Here is a 23,164-nt window from a genome sequence, read left to right as displayed (position 1 = left end):
AACTAATAGGCTGTACCCTCGATATATATCCTCAGAGCACGCAGGTATTGTGACAACATATAGTGTAGGGAAACTATGCCAGGAATGGATGAAGGTCTCCTCACTAGATGCTGTTAAAGAACATCTTGGTCTCCTGTCCAATAACAGAGATTTACAGAACTTCCTGTTAAGCCCCAGAAGACAGCGCAGAAAACGTTTCAGATATGAAACATGTAATGAAATTTGGAAACTTTCCCACCGAGAAGCGGCTGACCGAAATAGATCAGATAAATTTATGGAAAGCATTAGCCGTTGTAGATAATGGAATTAATACCTTATCCAACCGCATTTACACCCTAAATAATATTGTGTCCTCTGCAATAGATATAGTACAGAGTGATGTGTCGTTTCTGCAACACGGACAAAGTCAGCTATGATCCATCATGCAGTTAGGTTGGACACTACAAACACTGAAGGCAGGTCGCATCCCCTGACAACATGTAAGCGCAAGGGAGATTTTTTTAACATTTGATTTAACGTGACAGCAACATATGATGGCTAAGAAGGAAGCAACATATATCATGTTGAGAATAGAGTTGCCTTTTACTGTGGCTGAGGTGCCCTCTGCTGAATGGTTAACACATGGGGTTATTAATCTACCTATTTCAACACATTCCGGTAGGCAGATATGAAAGGCTGGGAGATAATTACATGCACGAGGTGTGGGAGCTACCCTTTTCGTACAAATGTTTCAATGGCATGAAAGAGGTCTTTCTTAGTGGAAGTGAATGCAAGACGTCTATGAGCCATTCAATGGTTTGTAAACAGCTGTACTTGATTGGGGCATGCAATGCCTCTGCGCGCGAATTTAGCCTGTTATCTGAAGGGTGTCCCGGTATCCTTAATTAAACCTGCGTTCCTGGTGCTCTCCAATGGCAGCTATGTGCTCCTTAACAGTAAGAGCTGTTGTGGAATGCTAGCTGGAATACCTTATATCGTTTCGGTCTCCAAAATTGTTACATGTTGCAGGAATGTCCTTTTTCCCCTGCACAATTCAAAGGCGTAACAGACATCTGGCCCCATATTGCTACTTCTGATGTTAATTTTGACAAGTTGAGCAGACTAAAGGCCTTATTGTTCCAAAAACATGTGGTGCTTACATCAGCCAGCGAGACCTATGCGCTTCAAGTTGCGAGGTCGTTGGCGGAAATTCAGTCCCTTTTATATTCAAACTTTCCAAGACACTCTGGTGAACTCATGGGATGAATATTCAATGAGTCTAGTACTAGTGGCATCGCCCACTTTTTTTAAGGCTGTTGGTTCTTGTTTCGTTAACACCTTCTCCTCTATATTTGGTTTAATACCTTCAGCCATACATTCACTTTTTTCAAGTGTTTTCGGGGGACTGCCGGTCACTTTGGCTTTAATTGGTGGCATCCTGCTGTTGCTACTTTTTCTGCGCAATGGCTGTCCCTTCACAGCAAGGAGGATTGAAAGCGCTTCCACCAGCGCATCTGTGTCGTGAACGCATGATGCAGTATTTCGGAGCACCTCTCCTGCAACTACTGGAGTGTGACTGGTCTTTCTCATTCCGACCAGTATTGGATTGTGTGCAGCCCATGTTTCAATGCCTCTGGTGCCTCTTTGAATGTGCATTGGAAGTCTGTCTTTCTTCTCAGTGTTTACTTTCATTGGACACTGATCTATTGATGTTCTTGATGAGGGCTCATCGCCAGACATGCGCGTTGAGGGTGCGTTTGCTACGGGAGGCCATGTATGAGTTGTCCTTTGTGAATTCGGTGACTCTTAACCCTACAGTGGGCATGACACGGAATGCTGCTGCCTCGGCTGAAACTCAGGCTCTGGAACACGAGTGCCATGTGGTCTTCCTGGGACATGACTTGGATATTTTGTCACCTGCCGAAGTTGACGTTCTCCTAGCTTCCATTGTCCTGGATGTAATTGGCGATGCCCAATCTGACTATGACTTTTGAAATTTGGTTCCCCGTGCCACGTTGTGGTATTTGAAATTGTCCTTTCGTATGGCTTGTGTTCACTGAACTTGTCATAATTAACACCTTGGTTGATGCTTTAGTTTAGGGTTTTACCTTCTTTCTGCATTTAGTTTTGAACCTGCTTTCACCGGCAAGGAGAGAGTGTTGTATAGGTATTTTAGTTAGGTTTAGACACGTTGTTTTAGCTAACTAGGCCTGCCACTCTGCACTTTCACCCTGTTACATTTTACACAGCATTGCGTTGTTTTTCTAGCAAGAGCTTCATTTGCGGTGCTGTTTTATTTCTCTCTATCTTATTGTCCTTTTGCAGAGGAAATCATTATGTTCTTTGTAGGACATGAAGTTCACTTTGTGCTTTCTCCAAGGCTACGGTCAGATAGGGCTGCCAACAAACATGGTATGCTGTGTCTCCTGCATTCACAGAAACATGCACACTCATACATGGGAATATCAGCTGTATTATTATAAAACACCTTAGTCCCAGACATGTTAGAGGGACATTCCAGCCAGATGACCGCGACTCTATGCTGATTGCTTCCAGCTTCACTACAGCTATTTGCTTAGACGGACGAGCCCTGAACTGGATGGGATGGTGTCTCTCTAGACCTCCGGCCTCTTATTCAGGTATGAGGGCTGATGTTCTCCCAGGGGGAAACCCGAAGGGCAGATTAGGCTTAGTATGCTGTGCTCATACTGTAACATAGGTGAGGGGCTATAGATCCACTCCCCTGTTTAGACTGCATGGTAGGAGTGTTCTTGTGTTTTACATGTTTAGTCACATACCTGCTCCTATTGTCTTTCATTATCCTCGTTATTGCTATGCACCTGTTTTCATCTAAGATGCAGATATTTTAATAAATGCTTATTTAAATACATTCTGCCTCTGTTGTCTTTGCCTAAGTGAGATCTTGGTAACTGAGAGAACGGGATGAGATCTGATGTACCACAATTCCCTAAGGAGTCTATCTTACCATGAGCCCGGTTGCTACAATCATCTCGGTCAGAGATGGGGTGCTGCTAGTTAGACGGAAACCCCAGATTAGGCCAACAGGTGTCACCAGGTGTGGAATTGTGCTCAGTATCCACTACCTAAGCGATCCTACCGCCCCAAATCCAGTAGCCTCATTACCCTAATGAGAGCCTACGCTACACTATGCGATCTTATCTCCACCTATGGTATCCCTGTGATGCCCTACATTGAATGCCAGTGCCTTCATCCTTCGCCACACTTTCTGTCCAGTTGTTTGGACAGGAAGTGATGTCTAGTGTCCTAAGGGAACCAAGTCCTGCAGGGTCCTGTGTCTTCATTGTGTTCTTGAAACATTTGTGGCCTTGCCCAGAAACAGCTGTTTATAGATTTTCCTCATTTTTGGAATTAATTTAAAGTAATCACTTTTTGATAACCCCATCACTGGCCTCCTTAAGTTAAGCAAAACATTATTTAAAGAGCACAAAAAAGGCAGACTCAAAGGTGGCCTCTCATTGTATATCTCTACAAAACTCCAGGTGACGACTAAACTTATAATCACACAGGAGAACTGCAAGCAGGCAAACTGCTCAATTGAAGACCTCACTGCTTGCTCCAGTTAATTAATACTTATATTAATCCTTGTTTGAGGGCAAAAAGGTCCAAGTTGAACCATTTTATATCAGCTATATGGGGCCTGGGCAGGGACCATCTCTCATCGGACTGCATCTTAACGGGGGACTTCAATGTGAACCTCTTTCAAGATAACTATAAGGAATCCCCAGAATTGGTCCCTGAGTGTGCTAGGAACATCACAAAAAATTAGGCTCAAGGGACACCCCCGAAGCCCGCTGGGGGTCATGCAATGTAACAACCTGGGCTTCAGAGCCCTAAATGGAAGGTTCCTGTAGGATGTCCTGCCAAATTGGACAAGATCAGATGAAAAATCTCAGTCTTACCTTGATTACACCATGTGCAAAGTGGAAATGGTTAATTTAGTTGAAATCTACTGCATAGCCTCCTACTCCAAGAGTGACCCTTGCCCCCAAGCTATTAGAATTATTGCCAACCAGAAACAACATGCTTTGGCCTGTGTCACAAGTAAGAGAGCCCTCACTGACAACCTCAGACGACTCAAATAAAGGGGTTATTCCCATGGCAAAATCATGACTGAATACATAAGAGCTACTAAAGGATCCGTCACCGAAAATATATCATCAATCGCTGAGTGGTCCAATTTTATTACTCTGCTACTCGCAAAGTTCCCTCTCATAATTGTAACCACTGCACAGTCATTGAGCCATATCAAGCTTTTCCCTCCCACTGCCATGATCTTACGAGGCCTTTTTACGATCAACCACAGAGTCTATTGGGAACCTTAATCATTAGTTTTTAATTTCAATTCAGTAAGAGGTATGAGGTTCCCGGACTCCACTGAGCCAAAGAGGTGAGATCTTGGGGATAAGTACAATTAACAAGGAACTGCAATCAATAATTTATCGTTTTAAACATTTTCATTTTATAGGAGTCAATAATTAGCTATATTATGTTTTAAAATTTTAATTAAGTCTTTTAGTAATTTAATTTTTTATTATCAGATCATTAGATTGTCAATACAATTAAAGAACCAAGCATGAAGTGCATTTCATAAATGTTATCCTTTTTCGAAGCTAAAAAGAATGGAGGAAAGCTTTAACAGAACCCATAAAGAGCTCTAGTTTTGAGAGGTGAAATCATAAAGGCTGTAACAGAACTTCCTATAAAGAGAGATTCAAGAACCTTGGTAGAGTCTCAAAACAGCATGAATTCAAAAGTAGAATCAAAAGTATCTCCCAGAGATACATCAGCAAAGAATCTGAGTCAGAATGTATCTGAGACAAAGTGCTCTCAAGGAAGTCTGAAAAAGAGATCTCTCAAGCAGTTCTAAGGAGAAGAGCTCTCTCTCTAGTCTGGGAACACACAGTTATACAAAATATATATCAGTAAAATGCAACAATCTGTAGCGTCTTGTGATGGTATGTGTTCGTCTGGATGAAAATAAATATGATGTCTTCATGGCAACAGGACAGCTTCGTCAATTTAGCACATTTAACAAAGAACGTCCTTAACATAAGATACACTTGACTACAACATGTAACACGATTATCAATTTGTACATTTTCTCATTTCTTCTTTCTGTAACACAAAACAAGTCAATGTAATTACATCACATTATTGTGTGAAATCACTCCTGTTTTCATATGCTTCTAATGGCAAAACATATTCATAAAGCAGCTACTTAAAGATTACACTAACATTTCAGTACAATTATTATATTTTACTTAGGTCAAATGGGTAGAAGCCTAACATATACTCCATTCATTTTGTTGTTTCAAGAAGGCTTTTGTGGAAAGAAACAATATACATTTAGAACCATGACATGGGTCAGAGCAAAACAAAGAAGATAGGAAAGAAAAAGAAAAATGCATTCGTCAGTGTTTTAAGCTAAATACAGGTCTTTATGAAAACCCAATGTGCAGAGCATTTTATTGAGGTTTACATGACACATCATACAGGATAATTATGTCAATAACTAATTAGTGAAAACGATTCTGTAACCTCCGCCGTCTGTTTGTCACCATCACAACTTTTTCATTCACAGATGAATTCAGAGTTCACTCTCATCTTCAGTCGAGTCTTTTCTCTTTCTCTTCAAGTTTTCCCTTTCTTAATTCCCCAGGAAACACCGCCAGCCTGTTGGCGGTGCTTCAGTCAAAACAGCCCTGGCGGTCAAAGAACCCCCATTTCTTCACATGGACTCTGGTTCTCTGGGCATGCAGAGCATGCACCGAGTTTGGCATTCCAGCACATTTAACAGCAGTATTTGTGATTAAAGTCACCTGCTAGTGGCCTTTCCACCTTGGCTAAGGTTTCACATATTACTTGAGCGGTACCCACTCTTTTGTGTTTCGGTCGTGGCACTGCTCTTGTTGAGAGTTTGCAGTGACAGCCTCAACCTGTTGAGAGACAGAACGCCCCACATCAGCCAATCTTTTGCAGTAATCGAGTACCATGCCATCTATTATGTTCATAAATTTGCAGGTAAGGCAGGCAGTCTCATGGCTCTCCCATAAGAATTTTTTTTATGGGGATAAACCTGTCTTTCTGTCAGGTGTACTTCAAAGACTCAGCACCAGCGGCAAAGCATTAGGCCATTTCAATGATGTAGATTTGCAGACTTATGCCAATTAGGATTGATTGTACCATTGATTTGCTCCACAATGCCAGAAGCTTCAGGTTGATAGCTACAGTGTCACTGCTGGTCTACTTGTAATGCTGCACACAACATCTTGATGAGCTCACTGTTAAAGTGAGTTCCCCCATCTGACTCCAGAGAAAATGGTATGCCGTATCTTGGTAACAGTTCCTTTAATAGCAGCTTAGCTACAGTGAGACTGTCATTTCTCCTCATTGGGTAGGCTTCCACCCATCAAGAGCAAATGAACACTATAACCAGGACATATCTCAGCCCATTACAAACAGGCCTCTGGATAAATTCCATCTGCATTCCGTTAAAGGGACCACCTGATCTCCCTTTGTGACTCAGTGTAACTGGGTTCCATTCATCTGTTGGCATGTCACACTATGATGGCACAGTTCTTTATGAGTCCTAAATCTGGGATTGAACCAGTTCCAACTAATTGACCTGATCATTGTGTCCCTACCTAAATGCGTAGGACCGTAAACATGTTGTGTCATAGGGAATAGTAAATTGTCTGGTAACACTGGTCTTCCATCTGCTGAAGCCCAAATGTCATTGGCATCCTTTCCACATCCTGCTGTGATCCAACTCTGGTGTTCTGCTTTTTTGACTCTTTCCTGCAAAGCTTTCAATTCTTTCAAGGACAGTGTTTTCTTGAGATTCATCTGTGTATGTTCCATCAAATGCACAAGCCACAACTGAACAATAGTGTGCCACTTCGTCTGCATATCTGTTGCCAACTATGACATAACTATCTTCGCTTCTTTGTGCTGCACATTTTACAACAGCAATTTCAGTTGGAAATTGAAAAGCTTCCACACTTTTTCTCACATGCTCACCAAGTTCATGACGCCTCTTTGTGACCATAACTGACTGAAGTAATGGATCACACCATAGCCATATTGACTATTTGTAAAAATAGTCCCTCTCATTTGGGCTGTTAAACTGCAAGCTCTAGTAAGAGCAATTAACTGCAACTTATGCTGATCAAACTCCTTGAAGCCATGAAGCCTCTAACATCTCTTGTATTGCACACACAGCACAAGCTGCTCTCAGAGTAGCATAATTTGTTCTTAAGCATGAGCCATCTACAAAAAGGACATAAACAGTACTTATCAAAATCTCATCTTTTATATCTGGTCTTGCCTTGGTTCATAAATCTGTGACATCAAGACAGCCATGTTGAAATGTATCTGATCTGATCTTTAACCTTCAGGTAATGGAAGCAGAGTACTTGGATTTAAAACTTGACATCTTTTGAGCGTCACGTTTGTGGACGATAATTTCTACTGCTTATACTTAGTGAGCCTTGAATTCATCATATATTCTGTTTTGGTTCTGATAAGCAAAACCTCCACTGAGTGAGGGACCATAGCAGTTAAAGGGTGTCCCACCAGTATGCTTTCACATCTCCTAAGGCTTGTGTTAGCAGCAGCTACTGATTGTAGAGAACCAGGCAGCCCTGCGGCAACAGAATCTACGGTAATTGACAAATAGACTACAGGTCTTTTTGCATCTCTTTTTAAGTGTGCACAGCCCTCCCTTTCACTGCAAAACAATGTAAAGTTGGTTGAATAATGAGGCATTCCCAGTGCTGGGGCACAACAGAGACTTTCTCTCAGCTCTAGGAATGTTTCATGCATTTGTTGTCCCATGGAATCCAATCAGGCATATCCCTGTGTGTCAGCATCTGTAAAGGCTTTGCCACCAAAGAAACGTTTGTATCCACTATCAACAGTAGCTTCTTTTTGACAGTACTGCAATTTTCTCGGGGACACGTTATCTCTATTCTCACCCAAATAGTTTAACAGAGCAATGGTGTCTTGTTTACAGGATTCTTTTGTGCATGCTGCCACAAGTATGTCATCAATGTAGGATCCGGAGGTTCCTGGACTGGATGAAAGGCCCTGCTGACACTGATACCAAGGAATTTAAAGTTATGAGATGCTGCTCGGCCAGGTGCCTAAAAAAACACAAGTGAAGATCCCATATACATCTGACATACCACTGACCACACTTGGGGTTCTCCCCCAAGGAGGTGATTGGCAGAAGCTTACTGACTGAGAGGCAGCAGGAGCGACAACACTGGGAGACCTGTATTGGGAGAGTTCCCTTCTCCCACTCAAAGAATTCCAGACAGCATTTGACCTATAGTCTAGTCATTTTTAGCTACACAGTTGTCATCCGTAAATACTGGGGGGAGGGACTGACAGAACCCTCACACCACAAGACCTGCTCGTATATTATAACATCATCAGGGACCTTTAAGGTGCTTACTTGCCTCTATCGGATGATCCAGGGCGACATGATGATACCCTAGAACATACTTTGCACCTGCTGGGGGATGATTCAGGGAATCACATACCTGAGCAGGATTGGTGGAATCATGCTGGAGAGAATACCCAAACTCTCAAGAATGCCCGTTGTAAACTGATACATTTCTGTGTTTTGCACAGGATGAACCTTACACCCAGGAAGATAGCTAGGTTCTTTCATGTGGACTGATTCCAGGTGCCCATGATGTGGAGAAATGGGTGTGGAATTGTTCCATATGTTCTGGATGTGCCAGAATCTTGCAGGCTATTGGGAAGGGATCACCACCACAGTAGCGGAGATAGTGGACAAATAAATCCCATGCAAACCCACCTATTGTCTCCTGAGTTGGTTCCCACATACCGCAAAAACAAAAGTCACCAGCAGGCTCCAAGATTTTGCCTTTGTACTAATAAAGAGGGAAATTACAATAAACTGTAAGGAAGTAGGGAGGACCCCGATTATTGGTGTGGCATAAAGAACTAGAACGATGGACTGACTATGAGGGAGTGGTGCTTCTTCTGGAAGTGAGATGAGGCGGGGATCCCTTTAAGTGGCCAGTGCCAGGCAGACCCTATTGGAAGCCCTGAGGAACCCAGAGGCCCCTCTATCTGAAATATCAGTGAACACACCCTAGAATGCATTTTAATGGAATGGCAGGACACCTGATAATTGAGCTTCATGATAAAGATGAGCAGAATCCCTATCTGGTACACCTCAGTAGCTTACAGATTAACAGATTACACTATAAGTGTGACCAACCCTCCACTAGAGTTAAGATACATTTGGTGCACAGCTATGGGGAGGGTGGGGGTAGAGGAGGTTACCAGGATGCTGAAATGTTGTATCATTGCTTTAGCTATTTCATTTTGAACGCTAGTAAGCACGAGAGGCGAATTGGCATGCAGAAGCTGCCAGTATTTATCAATGAATCAATCAATCAAGGATTTATAGAGCACACTACTCACCCGTTAGGGTCTCAAGGCCCTTGGGGGGGGTAGGCTACTGGTCGAAAAGCCATGTCTTGAGGCGTTTCCTGAATTATAGGAGGTCTTGGGTCTGGCAGAGGTGGAGCGGTAGGGAGTTCCAGGTCTTGGCGGCTAGGTGAGAGACGGATCTTCCTCCGGCGGTGGTGCGACGGATGTGGGGAACATAGGCGAGCGCGAGTTTGGCAGAGCGAATGTTGCGGGTGGGGGTGTGAAAGGTGAGTCTGTCGTTGAGGTAGGCAGGACCTGTGTTGTGGAGGGCTTTGTTTGCGTGGATGAGGACTTTGAAGGTGATCCTCTTTGATACTGGTAGCCAGTGTAGGTCTCCGAGGTGGGGTGAGATGTGGTCGCGGCGTGGGACGTCTAGAATGAGGCGGGCGGACGCGTTCTGGATTCTTTGCAGCTTTGTTTGGAGTTTATTTGTCATTCCCGCATATAGGGCGTTTCCGTAGTCCAGTCGGCTGCTGACCAAGGCGTGGGTGACGGTTTTCCTGGTTTCGACGGGAATCCACTTGAAGATTTTGCAAAGCAAGCGGAGGGTGTTTTAGCAGGAAGAGGAGATGGCATTGACCTGCTGAGTCATGCTGAGTATGGAATCCAAGATGAAGCCCAGGTTGCATGCGTGGGTTGGTGCCAAAGATGAGTACTTCTGTCTTGTCTATGTTTAACTTGAGGTGGCTTAATTCCATCCATCTGGCGATGGCGTGAAGTCTGTTGTGGAGGTTGTCCCTTGCAGTTGTAGGGTCTTTCGTGAGGGAGAGGATGAGCTGAGTGTCATCTGCGTAGGAGACTATGTTGATGTGGAAGGTTCGTGCGATGTTGGCGAGGGGGGCCATGTAAACGTTGAAGAGTGTGGGGCTGAGCGAAGATCCCTGGGGTCGCCGCAGGTGATTTCGGAGGCTTCTGACAGGAACGGTGGGAGGCGGACTCTCTGGGTTATGCCCGTGAGAAATGACGAGATTCAATCCAGTGCCTTGTTGCGGATTCCAGCGTTGTGGAGGCGTGTGCGGAGAGTGTGATGACATACCGTGTCGAAAGCTGCGGAGGGATCCAGAAGTATGAGTGCTGCTGTTTCTCCTTCGGCGAGCATGGTCCTGATGTTGTCTGTGGCAGCAATGAGTGAGGTCTCAGTGCTGTGGTTTTTGCAGAATCCGGATTGGGAGGTGTTGAGTGCCTTGCTGTCTTCCAAGAACCGGGATAGTTGACTGTTCACTAATTTTTCGATGACCTTGGCTGGGTAGGGGAGGAGGGAATTTGGTTGGTAGTTCTTTGGGTTGTCAGGGTCTGCTTTTGGTTTCTTCAGCAGGGTGTTGATTTCTGCATGCTTCCATCTCTCTGGGAAGGTGGCTGACTCGAAGGACCTGTTGATGGTGTTGCAGAAATGGGGAGCGATGATGGTGTTTTATGCATGATACAAAAAAATAAAGTATGTTTAGAAAAAAAGTAGGATATCAACGTACTGCACAAGGACCGAATTACAAGGCATGGTCAATTTCTTCAGATTTTTCTATAGGATCTGATTAAAGGCTGAAAGACTCACAGTATACTATTGTGGGACTCAACACCATGTTAAGACCTTCTCTTGTAGAATAGGAACTGGCTATCCTAATGTAATGGAACCAAGAAGAAAGCTTGGCAAAAGTCTACTACAATGAACTATTCTGCTGTACACAGAATTTGATGTCGAACGTGGCACAGGATTACATGAGATTACAATATTATTTACCTTTCGTAAATCATGCACAATCCTAAACATTAAGTTAGGCTTTTATAATCCCACAATTGGTGAGATGCATGGACTCCCAAAGTTTTCTTTTAGAATTATTTTTTGTAGCATATACTCAATTATTGGTGCTATCCCTGCCATTATTTCTGGGGTCATGTGATAGGGTGTTCTTGGAAAGATCACACTAGGTTTAACTTTAATTCGGACTGGTTCTACACCTTTGATTAGTCGGATATTCTTTACTTGAAATCCCATACCTCTGGGTTTACAGTCTCTTTAAAATATGTGGGTATGTCTTCGTCTTCTGCTGTTCTCATTGGGTAAAGCCCAATTAGCTCAACATCTTTATCATGGGTCTGAAATTTGACCCCCTTTTGGAGTCAGTGGTGGCTGCTTTCAATGACAGGTGGTGGTGCAGCGCAGGGGATATAACAAAAAAAAGCAATGCTCTCATGCTGGGAATACTATAACCCAATGAGAGAAGCGCTGTGATTGATATGAGATGGCTGGTTTGATGCTCTCTCAGGGAGCAGGAACTGTGCCTGTTTCTGCGCATGTTGGTTTGACCGTCCTAAGACAGCCGGCCACTCCTCTTCCCTGCTGCTGTCCATCGGGATTGCCCTGCCCTAACACTCAGCTGGCTCAGTGAAAAATTAAAATGAGAATAATATTGTTTTCTTATCATTTTATTTTAAAGGTTTGCCTCTGTTGGCTCTCAGCAGTGAGTAGACACTCCTCCTCTATAATGTAGGAGCTGCCGCTGTTTGGAGTACAATTAATTGTGCAATTTAACTTGCAGAATACGTCATCCCTAAAAGGTTTTACAGGACTTTAGTTACATATCACAAACTGGTGATTCTCTTCAAGGGTACCTATTTTCTGGATACTTCTCTTGAAACTGGATTTGTAAGCTGTTAATTTAAAACATCTTGGATCCTCTTTCCTGAGAGGGGTAGTTCTTGGACTTTGGCTCTTCTAACAGTGGAACGGGTGGCTCCAGTGTCAATAAGGAATGACACTTGATGGCCATTTACCTAACTTTCCAGAAGCGTTCCACTCTCAACTACCTCTAAGAGTGTGCCAAACACGCAATCTGCTTCCCACTCATGCACAGTCAATGTGACATGTGTGAGTTCAAGCTCTCTGGATATGGTTTCCTCCCTGCATTTGATTATAATTTATTGTGTCTAGTTTGAGCCTGCACTCGGGCTTCCAATTGCCCACCTTGTTGCAAAGATGACAAGGAGTCTTTTTCTTCAACCTTGCAGCATCAACACCTGTACACAGATCAATTGGAACTCCTTGACCTCTACCCTGTGAGGTAACCACACCTCCTTGAACACCTTGCATACTGTTTTAACATATTGCACTGAGCAAGAATCTTCTGCAAATGACTGACTCTGAAACCCTCTCTCTGTCAACTTCTTTTGGGCCAACATGAAGTTCTCCTTAAGCTTTTCTTTGCTTCATTTCCTGTTTATCACTCCAATACTTAGCATACTTTAGGATCTCATCCAGTGACTTTGTTTGCCAACAAATTACATTGTGCTATATATGCTGACCAGTCTCAGGTCTCCAACCAAGAACAAACTGAAAAATGAAAAATCCCATATCTTTTTGCTCAAGATGTGTTTCACCTGTCTGCTGCTGAAATGCTTTTCACAACCTCTCATAATATTCATGCATAGATTCCTTCACCTCATGTTGGATCCTGTTCAGTCTAATATAATCCACATCCTTTGGCAGAAATCTTCCTTTCAGGAAGGTAATTCCCTTATTGCATTTCTCCATCACAGTCAGTGATGGTGCACCAGTATGACTATCCCTCAGTGGTTCTGTATCTGGCCATTGAACAGCAGTTTGACACTTAGACTATAAATTCTTTCAGGACAATAATGTCAAAGAATGTATTCAAATCAATCCACAACACCTTTGATATCTTAAGAAACCTTTTGACTTGAGTGGACCACTGCATGAGATTTTCTCTCAATTTAGGATTTTTTTTTAAATAAATGATGCAAGGTCTCCCCCACACCAAGGTACATGAACTTACCCTCCACCTGGTATTTCTCTCATTTTAATAGCCAAAGCTTGTTCATCATCTGAAGTGTCTGGATGTGAATTTTTATTTGATTAAGTCACGTCCTCTGATTTATTTTTTCTTTCATGTTTCTTTGTCCAATTGCTTTCTCATTTTTCAAAATTACTCCATCTGTGAGTACATTTCACCAATTCAGTAATGTGCAATTGCATTCCTGAAGAATGCATCATTTCAATTGATTCATCATCTACTGGTGTCCTAAAACTTTTCTGCAATGGGATGTTTCTTGAAATATCAACATCATATTTATTCACCAAGTCAGTCAATTTATCATGTACAGATGCATCTGATCTTGTAATTTCTTTGCACAAATACATTAATTATTATTATTGATACTGAATCACATGATTTAGATCCAAACACTCTCTAATTATCTCCCCTGACTCTACTTTTAGTTTTGTGATATTTGTTTTTTTTCCCTTTCTAAATCTTGACTGGTACCTGCACGTTCTTCTCTCTCAACTTTGGCATGTCCTCTGGCAGACTCATCAAATTCTGATGACACAATTTCACCTTCAATCAAGTTTGTCCAACCTTGCATTGGTAGTATTGTGAAGACAATCCTCTCTCCTCCCCCAAGTGCCTAAATAGTCTGTGGTGGTGTCCATACAATAATGTGAGAATTTGTGAAGCTCTTTCGGCGGCTCCTTGAGTTACTGCATTTAGAACAAAAGAAGCGCACACCTCTGCCGGTTGTGCCGTTAAACCCTAGCAAAGGGGCTGATACAGTCACTATGGAAGCAGTCATATTACCAGGCATTGCTGCTTGTACAATTTCAACTCGAACAGGCATATTATTTGATACAACAGGTCATGCAGCAGGTTGTGTCATAACAGGCTGTGCTACTACAGGCTGTGCTTCAGCAGGTTGAACTACAACAGACTATGTAATTGATAATGGTCTCTCAATTTGTTATGTAGTTGGATCAACAGGAGTAGCAGCCACTGGCATACTAGCAGTTGATGTCCCATCAGTGATTGTCCCAGCTACATCTGCTCCAGGACCCATATAAGGTGGTGGACGTGCAGACAATTAATTTAAAATATCATCACCAGAATCAATCTCTGAATCAGATTTTATTTCATCTTCTGTTTCTTTTTCCCCTTTAACCTTTTTCCTTTTAGGTTTTTCATGTTCTGACCGCTTTTTTTCTCATTTGTATTTTCAAGGTTTAATCTAGCGACCTCTACGATGTTCTTTCCCCATCTTTGTTGTTGATCATTCCAAATTGCATCTGTATAATTGTTCATTGCAGTTTTTGTTTGTCTCTGGTACCTTTCTCTATCTCTGTCATGAGCCATCTTCTCCCATGCATTTAGTGTCTCAAATTGTGTTGGTCTAGGAGGAGGGTTCTTTTCACAAAGTGTTTATCATAATTAGACTATTATTCTCAAATTTAACGTAGCCCATCTAGGAAAGCACAGTGGACGCTCTTTCTCAGTGATCTTGCACCATTGGCAAAGCCATACATGTGTGTAACCCTTCTTCAATCATCATACGGTAAGCCAGTGTACTCTCAGGGGGTGCCTTTTCACTCTCCCAAAGAGGAACAGTCACATCACCCCTCATTAAAAGTCCTAATAGCTTTACAAATGTCATGATTTCAAATTCAGTTTAACAAAGGCAAACAAATGAAATGCAAATTGCCAATGTTTTGTTTCTGTTCTGTACAAGTTATATTTCTTTAATCCTGTCTTCCAGTTTCAGTGTGGCTCAGTATACCAACAGTCAATCACTGCAGGATTCTCTACGCAGCTCAACTAATCTCAGTGTGGCATTTCACACCAACCAACCAATACCAGTGCAGCACAATATGACGCAACAACTCGCTCCTTGCAACTGCTCACCCTCCTTTCTAATTTCTTCATATTTACAAAAGCACCAATTCTAATAAACTATGCTGCATAAAGAAATCTTTAAAATTATTTTAAAGAAAACAAAAGAGTAACTCAACAACTGGAATTTTTAGGTTTTTACATTTTCTGACTTTTCAATCAAAAGAGTTTTGACACACACTGATGAAGGTTTGACCAGCCAGAAACCACCTGATCTATAAAGAACTACATTTGTGCATCAGGTTTCACCACACTGACCAATATTAGTACAATCACAACAATTTATTTATTTTCATATCTTAAAGGTGCAGCCGACAACGTCTCACAACCTACACAACAATTCATTGATTCATTGCTTGCTAAATGTGCTGCACTTCTACTCTAATGTTAACTGCCTGGAAAATCATAAAACTGGGCAGAAAAATCAACAAGGCGGGTGGCTGGTATCTCACCAACAATAAGATTTTGAAGAAATACCTGGGTGACACAATCAATGCAAGGTGCACCTTTGCTCAGCAAATTGAGGCAGTTGACATCAAAGCCCTGGACCTCCAGTCATCTTTTTTAAAACTGTCATCCTTGTTGTGGGGCAAGTCTTACCCCACTCTTGAAGGTGATAAAGCTAAAATAATTGAATCTCTGGCTTATGGTAGTAAAATCCTGCTGGGGAGGGATGACCCTCGCTTATGGTAATAAAATCCTGCTGGGGAGGGATGATAAGCTTTGTAATAAGCTGGTCACCAAGATGTATAAGATCACCCTTTGATTGCCGAGATCCTGTTTAGCTGCCCAGATTTGGCTGAAATTCAGCCTCCTTGACTTACACATGACAAAGGTAGGTACGTTCCTAAATCTCTGCAATAAACTTTGGCTCACCAGGAGAGGAAGTTTAGAGGCCCTATTGACAAAATTGAATCTGGCAGTCACACACAACCCTATCTTCTGTACCTCAAGGATTGCTGCAGCATCTTGAATGTCAGAGAGCTCTGGGCTTAACATGTGAGTCAAAATACTTTTAAGCAATGCATTTAAAAGCAAGTGTGCATCCTTTCATGTCAGGCTCAGATAGATGTTCTAGCAAAGTACAAGCATGCGTGGGCTGTCATCAACTCTTACTAACCAAGGCAATTCCAATCTTGCTCAGCCTGTACGTGCACAAAACACTAAAAAGCAAGATTTATGGCCCTCTGGCTTGGTGGTGGTGAAACATCTAGCCAGGCTTGGTGATGGTGAAACATCTAGACCCTGGGAATTAACAATGTGCAGGGGCTGTGGAATGTATGACAAATCTTTTCAACACATTTGTCTGCAGCTGCCCAGCCTAGCTCAAAGAACGGAAAACACTCCCAAAGTCAGAATAGAAAAACTGACAACATGTTTGTGCCAGCAGACAATCATCAATACCCTCAACCCTTATAACATCACTCTGAATATCTTGCCAGTAAGGTTTGTTGCTGTAGTGGTCAAGAAGCTCTGTCTGGGGGTATCAATGTGTGGTGCTAGTCCAAGTATCTTACAGGAATGCCTGGTTGTGCCACACCCATAAAGGCAAATCTTCTCATCAAATTACCTCAAGTCTAAAGAAGTTCAGTGCATGCTCTTGCTTACAGTGATGTCTATTTTTACATCTGTCCACAGCGGAGCTTGTCTATGAATTTTTTTAATATTAATTCATTGTTATGTTATCATCTGAACTTTGCACCTTGCCTTTATCACTTGTTGGAGTAGTTGATTGCCCTAGCTTTACTGTTTAATGCATTTTGTAAACTAGGTGCCTGTCCCAGGTGTGAGCATTAGGCTCACAAGTCTGTGCCAACATCTGTTGCTGCCTTGTATATTGCACTTTGTGCAGTTGTGGCTTGCGGGGGTTACAGGAGGCAGCGCAGCGCATGGGGGCAATATTAATAAAATGTAAAGATATTTTTAAAAACTTACTTATTTTTGATGCTACAAATTATGATAACATGCTCTCTGAGTGTGATGTATCCTCAGATATACAATCAGTTGATTCTGTGGAATATGATGGAATGTTCCTGAAGTGTTTAGATGTTTCTTTAGCTCTCAAGTGTCCACTAAGTTCATGTGCACCGTGTGCCATTTGCAGTTGGTGTATTTTGCTCAGACTTGGTAGGCTTGCATTCTTTCTAATCTGGATCTGACAATTGTTGATGATATTGTTGTTGACATTTATTAAACCTGTTTGCCTTCCTCTTCCAGTTTTTGCTGATCTCGTCTGCTGGCCTTAGGAGTCTCGCTTTACCACCACTAACCTGTGCTAAAGTGCATGTGCCCATACCTTAAAACCATGATAATATTGACTTATCCCCAAATGGCATACTTAATGTATTTGTACTTCCCTAGTGAAGTGGCACTACATGTGCCCAGGGTCTGTAAATTAAATGCTACTAGTGGGCCTTCTGCACTGATTGTGCTACTCACTTAAGTAGCACTTTAAGGGGCATATTTATACTCCGTTTGCGCCGAATTTGCGTCGTTTTTTTCGACGCAAATTCGGCGCAAAACTAACGCCATATTTATACTTTGGCGTTAGACGCGTCTAGCGCCAAAGTAGGAGGAAAGAGCGTCATTTTTTTGCGTGAACGCCTTCCTTGCGTTAATGAGATGCAAGGTAGGCGTTCCCGTCTAAAAAAATGACTGCAATGCAAATGCGTCGTATTTATACTCCCGGGCAAAAATCACGCCCGGGAGTGGGCGGGGCAAAAAACCCCTCATTTGCGCCGGATTTTAGCGCCTGGGTCAGGGCAGGCGTTAAGGGACCTGTGGGCTCAAAATGAGCCCACAGCTGCCCTCCCATGCCCCCAGGGACCCCCCCTGCCACCCTTGCCCACCCCAGGAGGACACCCAAGGATGGAGGGACCCATCCCAGGGACGTTCAGGTAAGTATAATTTTTGTTTTGTTTTTTTGGCATAGGGGGGCCTGATTTGTGCCCCCCTACATGCCTCAATGCCCAATGACCATGCCCAGGGGACATAAGTCCCCTGGGCATGGCCATTGGGCAAGGGGGCATGACTCCTGTCTTTACTAAGACAGGAGTCATGTAAATGGCGTCTGGGCGTCGTTAAAAATGGCGCAAATCGGGTGGAGGCGATTTTTTGCCGTCAACCTGACTTGCACCATTTTAAGACGCCCTAACGCCATTTTCCCCAACGCCGGCGCTGCCTGGTGTACGTGGATTTTTCCACGCACACCAGGAAGCGCCGGTCTGCTAGCGCCGGCTAACGCCATTCAATAAATACGGCGCCCGCATGGTGCTTCAGAATGGCGTTAGCCGGCGCAAAACTTTTTGACGCTAAACTGCGTTAGCGCAGTTTAGCATCAAAAAGTATAAATACGGGCCTAAATGTGTCTCAGGCCTGACTGTGTGTGCACTTGAATTGCCATATCGACCTGGCAAAATAAACCTTTTTCCAGGCTCAAACCATCCCCTTTTATACATACGAGTGACCTCTAGAGTAAGCACTGGACAGCCCAGATGGCAGGATGCTGTGCATTTAAAAGGTAGGACATGTAACTTAAGTCCCACATGGCCTTGTAGTGAAAAACTCTTACTTTTATTTTTGCACTACTGCAAAGCCTACTTCTCCCTTAGACTACCAAAGGAATTTTATCTTATTACATTTAATAAGCTGACATTTTCAGATGGGAGCAGTAAACCAGTTCATGTTTGGTGTCTTTCAAATTCTAATGAAAAATCTTAACTTATAGTGAAGTTGGACTATAAATTACAATTTTGAAAATGCCACTTTTAGAAAATTGGCATTTTCCTGTCTCAGTCATTTAGTGCATGTATCCTGCATCTGGGTCAAATGACTGGGTGTAGCTGACAGTTGAGCTTTGTGTACTCCTAGACAGCCACACACAGTAAGTGTGCCTTGCTGGGAGGGTAGAGCTGAGGACACAGCCCCACCTACACATGAATAGGCTGTGTTCTGGCTCCACATTAAGGGCTTCATACCCCAAGTATTTAGTTGGGAGCCAGGACAGGGGAGGCAGAATGCCTGTGAACGTCAAAGAAAACCTCTAGCAGCTTCTCCCCACTTCAAAGGCACAACTAGGTGCAAATACTGGACCTCAGGCACCAACTCTTCAGTACATTTCTAGACCTGTGGATACTCTTCCAGGACGAATGACTGCTCTGCTGGACTACTTTCCTGCTGGACTACTGTCTTGCTGTACCTCTGCCTTGCTATGCTGGCCTGCTTCATGCTGCCCTTTTGCCTGTCCTGCACATCTTGAACCCAGAACACCCAGAGCTACTCCAAGAGCTAGTCTGTTTGGAGCCACAGGGATATAACAGGCTCCCAACCACCGGCACCAGCACCCAGATCCAGCTGGAGCAAGCCCCTTACCCCCAGTTAGTGCCTCTCAAGTCCTAGACCACGTGTAGCCTCAGAAAGGCTGAATTGAAGTTTTTGGGATCTTTGCAAGCTGCACATGGGCCCAGTGGTGCAGAATCCTTGTCACTCACAAAGCCCTGCAACATGAAGTTCGTCAGGTCGACCCTTCGCTGTACACCATCAACCACTCACATGGAGCGACTCTGTGAAGCACTGGCCCAACCATCAGCAAACACATCAGGATCTTTCCACTACAGCGATAACCCCTGTGAAGCACGGCATGCTCTTCGCGTTTTGTTGATGACCCTTTGGGATGCTTTCCTGCTCCTTGCAACCTCCTCCACCTCAAACAGCACTCTTGCCAGAAGGTAACTTTTCAGTAGGATTCTCCTAACACCTGTACCTGACCCATGCTCCATTGCAGTTGGCCTGAACTTGTGTGGTGTGCAGCTCCCTGATCTGTTCACTGCTTGACCTGCCTCATCTCTGGATGACCAGGCCTCTGCCTCACTCTTTTCTTCCAGTGAGGGTGTTATTAGAACATGATTTCATATTTCGGTGTTGATTGTTCTTTACTGACCTGAGACTGTTTCTTGCACTTACTACAAGTATCTCTTTCAGTTTATTGTACTGCCTTTGCTGGTCTGTGAGATGTTCACTGTATATTGAACTCCTTTGTTGAATTGAGAGGTGATGTTCTCCCCTTGATGAGGTTCCTAGTTTTTCCTCTCTCAAGGATTTCCTTTACTGAGTGTGGCCTTTTGAGAAGCCTATGCTGTGCGCTGGTAACAGGCATCGTCAAGGAGCTGCAATCTAATTGCATACACATTTGTAAACATATCAAAAGTGCAGTGTTGTACCAGGATTTCTAACCTTACAATAAAACGTACTAAGGAATCACCTGGCTCCTTGCATGCCCAGTTGAAAATATGTCTATCTTGATTGAGCTTTTCACATGTCTTGGTCTTCTTTGTTAAAAATGTCCTAATCAGACTATTCAGACAACTACATTTTCTACAGAAGGAGCTTGTCTCTGCCCATGTTGTTCCTGCGATGCCCTAAGAGGAATTACCAGTGCCTTCATCCTTCCCCATACTTCCTGTGCAGTGTTTTGGGGTAGGAGATGATGTCTAGTGCCCTGAGGTAATAACACCCTGCAGGGCCTTGGTGTCTTCATTAAAACATGGCAATGGGACTATTCCTTGTGCGTGGCTTTTCTACTCATTAGTTACTGCTGACCTCACCCAACTCTGTGATGAGATGCCACTGATAGACAAGTGTCCCTCAGCACCTCAGGATTTAAGATTGATGCACCCAGGTCAGTGGCACTACCCCTGGTCATGAGGAGGAAGCCCTCAAAGTGATTTGCCAGACTGAAGAAGTCACAGACTGGCTAAGTTCACCTCAAGCAGTCAGACGCCTGCACATTTAGTGCATGTCTAGCACTTGGCTGCCTGACCTGAACATAAAGAGTGTCTGTCAGGATGAGCAGTGGGCCAAAAGGTGGGGGACAGGGCCCATCTGCCCTTAATGACAGGCCACTGCTTATCTAACATTCCTTTAAGATCTCTTAGCATTGCCACCAGAATTGTTTAGGTGGTAGGCACAATAGCGCAGCACACAATCTAACTTGCCCACAGCCTCTGATATGGATTTCACAGGAAAGGATGAAGTTCTCACTTCACTGTAGTTTCCACAATCCCGTTTGGGGGAGAAAGTAAAGAAATTAGGTGATGGTTTAAGTCATTTTTGGTCTAATGAAGGCTTTTTTTTAAAGTTGTGAAAGAATAACTTTATTGTAAAGAAAGCTTGCATGCAAAAGTGTTTTCTGTGCTAAATGGGTAACGTCAATGTGGGCATATTGGCATTGTTTCGTTTTCTGTTGTAGATATATGAATCTACTGATATACAATGTGTTTGACAAGTTTAAGCCTGACTGATGTGCAAAGATGTTCTATTACTTTGCTTAGTAATTGACAGTAAAACGTGAAATATTTCACATTGTGAATAAATATATTCACCTGTGTAATTGCAGACTGGAAGAATTCTTGAAAGCAGATATGAATTTTCAGATTGTTACATATCCAGACTATGAAAACAAAACTATAGATTTCTCAGAAGTCCAACAGCTATTGAACTCGATAAATACACTCCCAGGTACTCCTTTTATTATATACTTTAATACGTCTATTATGGTAATATGTTTAGTTATTAATGTTTTGTGTTGTGTACAGTTTGATGTATTTTCTATGTGATCCGCCAATGTACAGCTCAAAGTTGTGTTTCATTAAGATTGTGTTGAAACACTTGATTACTGTCCTTTGGTTTTAGGGGTGTTCATCTGGTCACGTAACGCCCCTAGAATGTTTTCTATGAGGCTTTGTCCCACGTAAAGATGTCTCATCTCCTTTAGAAAATCAATGCGGTTACCCTCGGTCGTGATTTCCATAGGAGGTACTTACAGATAGTCTTACATGGTACCAATCCTAGAATTTGAATATTCAGTAAGGTACAAAAATTGTACTGTTTTCCTCGGTGTCTCTGTATTGAAAAGGTAAGTCTCTGTCATTATTCAAGAATTCATTCATATAAAAGCTAATACACTCAAAATACTACTATTATATCGCTTTCAGTTTTCTGCTACAAAGCTCCCCATAATAATGTCTGCCTTTGACTAAAATCGTATCTATCAAATGACCATGTGATAATATATCAAAAGCATTTTAAAACAACTTTGCTGATATCTGTAAAGTATGTCACGTAAACGTAGGCAATTTCTAGAAAATCAAACTAGCCACGCTTTGCATATGAAGTTTGTTGTGCAACAGTCAACCTTCTCCACCTCAGGTGCTTACCCAATACCAGGGCCTCACTCACAGTATTTATGCCGGAGGCCAGGGGAAAAGGTTTCAACCTAAGCCAGTTTTCATGTGCAGGGCCCAGGACTCGTGTGTATGTGACAGTTCAGGTGAGGTGAAGTCTCCTGTATCAGTTCTACCCTTCGTCCACCTCTTCCTTGGATGTGCCTCCTTTGATAGTAGACTGTGCCTTAGACAGTAAAGTTAAGGAATTGAGTTTCGGAGGGTCTCTGCTGGGACACTCCAGTTAACCGTTGTCCTCGGTTTCTCTTGCTATTTTGTTTGTCGCGAATCCAGAGAAGCATGGAAAAACTATGTATAACACCCTAGGAGTTTCGTTTTCTCTCATCTATGCCAAATGACTTAAGCCAGTCATTAAACCAGCTAGTTCTTTTAAAGTTATTGGGGATCTTTAAATTCCCAATTTCTATTTTATAATAAAGAATAACAAGTGATACGAAAACAGAGCATGAGAGTTTTCATCAGAGCTATCAAAGGCTATATTACACCTGTTCAGGTGTGGTGGCAGAAATCCATGCAACCTTCTTTGGGTTGACCCTGACAAACTATATATATATATATTCTTTGGACCTAAGAATTAGCCTTCATTCGTCATCAGGAAAATACACTGAGGGAGTCTGGCTAGCTTGCATGGCAAAACAAACTCCTGATTGCCATAGCATTGGTTCAAATGAAGTTACCCATTCATGCAGATATTGAGGCCCTGCAGTAGTTAGTTTAGAGTGCTTTATGTAATACATTTGAAGAAGTGGTTTTCTTCAT

General features: G+C 42.8%; 1 protein-coding gene across 1 annotated transcript in view; it reads left to right on the top strand.

The window, feature by feature from the left end:
• FSD2 (fibronectin type III and SPRY domain containing 2) overlaps nt 1-23,164 on the top strand; it is a 382,625-nt gene that overhangs the window by 129,457 nt on the left and 230,004 nt on the right. Inside the window, exon 6 of the mRNA XM_069222558.1 lies at nt 21,559-21,680. Coding sequence (XP_069078659.1) covers nt 21,559-21,680 — 122 coding nt within the window. The remainder of the gene's footprint in view (nt 1-21,558; nt 21,681-23,164) is intronic.

The sequence above is a fragment of the Pleurodeles waltl genome, chromosome 3_1 (assembly GCF_031143425.1).
Source record: "Pleurodeles waltl isolate 20211129_DDA chromosome 3_1, aPleWal1.hap1.20221129, whole genome shotgun sequence".
In the NCBI taxonomy this organism is placed as follows: Eukaryota; Metazoa; Chordata; class Amphibia; order Caudata; family Salamandridae; genus Pleurodeles; species Pleurodeles waltl.
The sequence above is the reverse complement of the archived record's forward strand: the minus strand, read 5'-3'. Positions and strand labels throughout refer to the sequence as shown.